General features: G+C 40.6%; 1 protein-coding gene across 1 annotated transcript; it reads left to right on the top strand.

Moving 5' to 3' along the window:
- The first annotated feature begins 549 nt into the window (after positions 1-549).
- LOC101833517 (olfactory receptor 2AG1-like) lies at positions 550-1,500 on the top strand. Its single transcript, XM_005075737.2, has one exon. It carries the CDS (start codon positions 550-552, stop codon positions 1,498-1,500), a length of 951 nt encoding a protein of 316 aa, XP_005075794.1.
- Positions 1,501-2,886: the final 1,386 nt, after the last annotated feature.

The raw sequence follows: 2,886 nt of genomic DNA, 5'->3' as shown, positions 1-2,886 counted from the left end.
TCCCTTGACCCAAAGAGATATCTGTTTACGACGGTTTTCAGACCATTTAACTGTTAAGGTACTAATGGCCAGAGCCAACGCAAATTAATATATATTCATGTTATGAATGATTTGTACAAACCTAGCTTTAAACAGCTGATCCATATCTCCATCCACATACACATAATTAAGAAATAAATCTTGAAAAATGAAATGTAAAAAAAACACAATAGCAGTTCTTCATTAAAATAAGTTTAGAGTTTCATATATGAAATATTTCTAATCAGGAAAGTGGTTTGTTAAACATTATACTACAATACCACATGCTAGGATATTCCTTTGATCGTAAGACAGACCTTAGTTTTTCTAGAAAGATGTTTCAGGTTTAGTTTCCTATGTATTGCTTTGTGAGGTGACTTCCTAAACTTTATGCTACCTATTCTACAAATTGATAGATTCTACAAATTCTACAAATTGTCATTCTGGGTGTGACAATTGACAATTTGAGGTGATAATAGGGAAACCCCACTGAACCATATGTTTTCCAAGCAGCTAAAGAGAGCACACAGAATGGAGGTCTGCAACTCCACCTTGGGAAATGGCTTCATCTTGGTGGGAATTCTCGATGGCAGTGGCTTTCCTGAACTGCTCTGTGCCACTATCACAGCCCTGTACTTTCTAGCCCTGACCAGCAATGGACTGCTACTTCTGGTCATCACTATGGATGCCCGACTCCATGTTCCCATGTATCTTCTGCTCTGGCAGCTGTCACTCATGGATCTACTCCTCACATCAGTAATAACTCCTAAGGCTGTAATAGATTTTCTCATCAAAGATAACACCATCTCTTTTGGGGGCTGTGCCCTTCAGATGTTCCTGGAACTGACACTGGGTAGTGCAGAGGACCTTCTTTTGGCATTTATGGCCTATGACAGGTATGTGGCCATTTGTCATCCTCTTAACTATACAATCTTAATGAGTCACAAAGTCTGCTGGCTCATGATAGCCACATCATGGAGCCTGGCATCCCTTAGTGCTCTAGGATATAGCATCTATACCATGAAATATTCTTTCTGCAAATCACGGCAGATCAGACACCTGTTCTGTGAGATCCCTCCCTTGCTGAAACTGGCCTGTGCAGACACCTCCACATATGAGCTCATGGTCTATGTGATGGGTGTGACATTGCTCATTCCCCCTCTTGCTGCCATCCTGGCTTCCTACTCACTAATTCTGTGTACTGTGCTCCACATGCCCTCAAATGAGGGCAGAAAGAAAGCTCTTGTCACTTGTTCTTCCCATCTGACTGTGGTTGGGATGTGGTATGGGGGTGCCATAGTGATGTATGTACTACCCAGTTCCTTCCACAGCCCCAAACAAGACAATATCAGCTCAGTTTTCTATACAATTTTCACTCCGGCTTTGAATCCCCTCATCTACAGCCTGAGGAATAAGGAGGTCACTGGGGCTTTGAGGAGAGTCCTGGGGAAAAGGTTGTTGTCAGTACAGTCTACATTCTAGATAGCTCTAATAGCTGCCTTCTAAAATTTATTACCCCCACCCCCAAATTAGAAGACTTCTACTATGAATGAAATACTACTGGTAAAATCAAGAGAATATGTAAAATAAGATTGTTGCTAAAAAAATGGAAATGTAAAAAAAAATCCTCCCTCTATTATGGTATCTCTTATCCTGCTCTCCTCTATTCTTCCCCCGACTTCCTGCTCCCCCAAGTCCTCCTCTCCCCTCCTCTTCTCCCCCTTTCTTTTTCCTGGCCCTCTCCCCTTACCCCCATACTGGCAATCAGCTCAGGAGATCTTGCCTCATTCCACCGTCTCTGGGGTACCATGAATATCTCTCTTAAGGTCTTTCCTGTTTCCCAGACTCTCTGGCAGTGGAATTGTAGGCTGGCACTCCCCTGATCCATGTCTAAAATCCATATATGAGTGAATACATACCATGTTTTCTTTTTGTGACTGGATTACCTCACTCAGGATGGTTTCATCTAGTGCCATCCATTTGCCTGAAAATTTCAAGATTCCATTGTTTTTTTTCCGCTGAGTAGTAATCCATTGTGTAAATGTACCACATTTTCTCTATCCACTCTTCAATTGAGGGGCATCTAGGTTGCTTCCAGGTTCTGCCTATTACAAATGGTGCTGCTATAAACACAGTGGAACAGACATCCTTGTTGTATGAATGTGCATCTTTTGGGTATATGCCTAAGAGTGGAATTGCTGGGTCTGTGGTAGGCTGATTCCCATTTTCCTGAGGAATCTCCATACTGATTTCCAAAATGGCTGTACGAGTTGGCACTCCCACCAGCAATGGAGGAGTGCTCCTCTCTCTCCACTTCCTCTCCAGCATAAATTGTCATTGGTGTTTTTTATTTTAGCCATTCTGACAGGAGTAAGATGGTATCTCAGAGTTGTTTTAATTTGCATTTCCCTGATTGCTAGGGATGTTGAGCACTTTCTTAAGTGTCTATTAGCTATTTTAGACTCCTCTATTGAGAATTCTCTATTTAGTTCTGTAGACCACTTTTTATTTGGATCCTTTGGTGCTTTGGAGAGTTGCTTCTTGAGTTCTTTGTAAATTTCAGAGATCATCCCTCTGTCAGATGTGGGGTTAATGATTATCTTTTCCCATTCTGTGGGCTGCCTTTTTGTCTTATAAAAAACAAAATTCAAGAGAATAAAGTATTTTTTTAAGAGATAAGTATAGGATACAACAACCTTTCAAAATTGTCTTTGAATATTATGAGGTATTTTGTAGAATGAATTTAATTTATACTGTTTAAAGTTGTTCTCTGTGTCTTTAAAAGTTAGACACCATTTTTCAATGTAACTGCTTAGTTTAGAGGTTCAAATTGGCTTTACTATCTGGACATGACCCCTGAAATTTTAA

This window comes from Mesocricetus auratus, unplaced genomic scaffold, assembly GCF_017639785.1.
Source record: "Mesocricetus auratus isolate SY011 unplaced genomic scaffold, BCM_Maur_2.0 Super-Scaffold_4256, whole genome shotgun sequence".
Classification (NCBI taxonomy): Eukaryota; Metazoa; Chordata; class Mammalia; order Rodentia; family Cricetidae; genus Mesocricetus; species Mesocricetus auratus.
The sequence above is the reverse complement of the archived record's forward strand: the minus strand, read 5'-3'. Positions and strand labels throughout refer to the sequence as shown.

Coding starts and splice junctions, on each gene's coding strand:
- LOC101833517 (XM_005075737.2), top strand. CDS start 550: ATGGAGGTCTGCAACTCCACCTTGGGAAATGGCTTCATCTTGGTGGGA.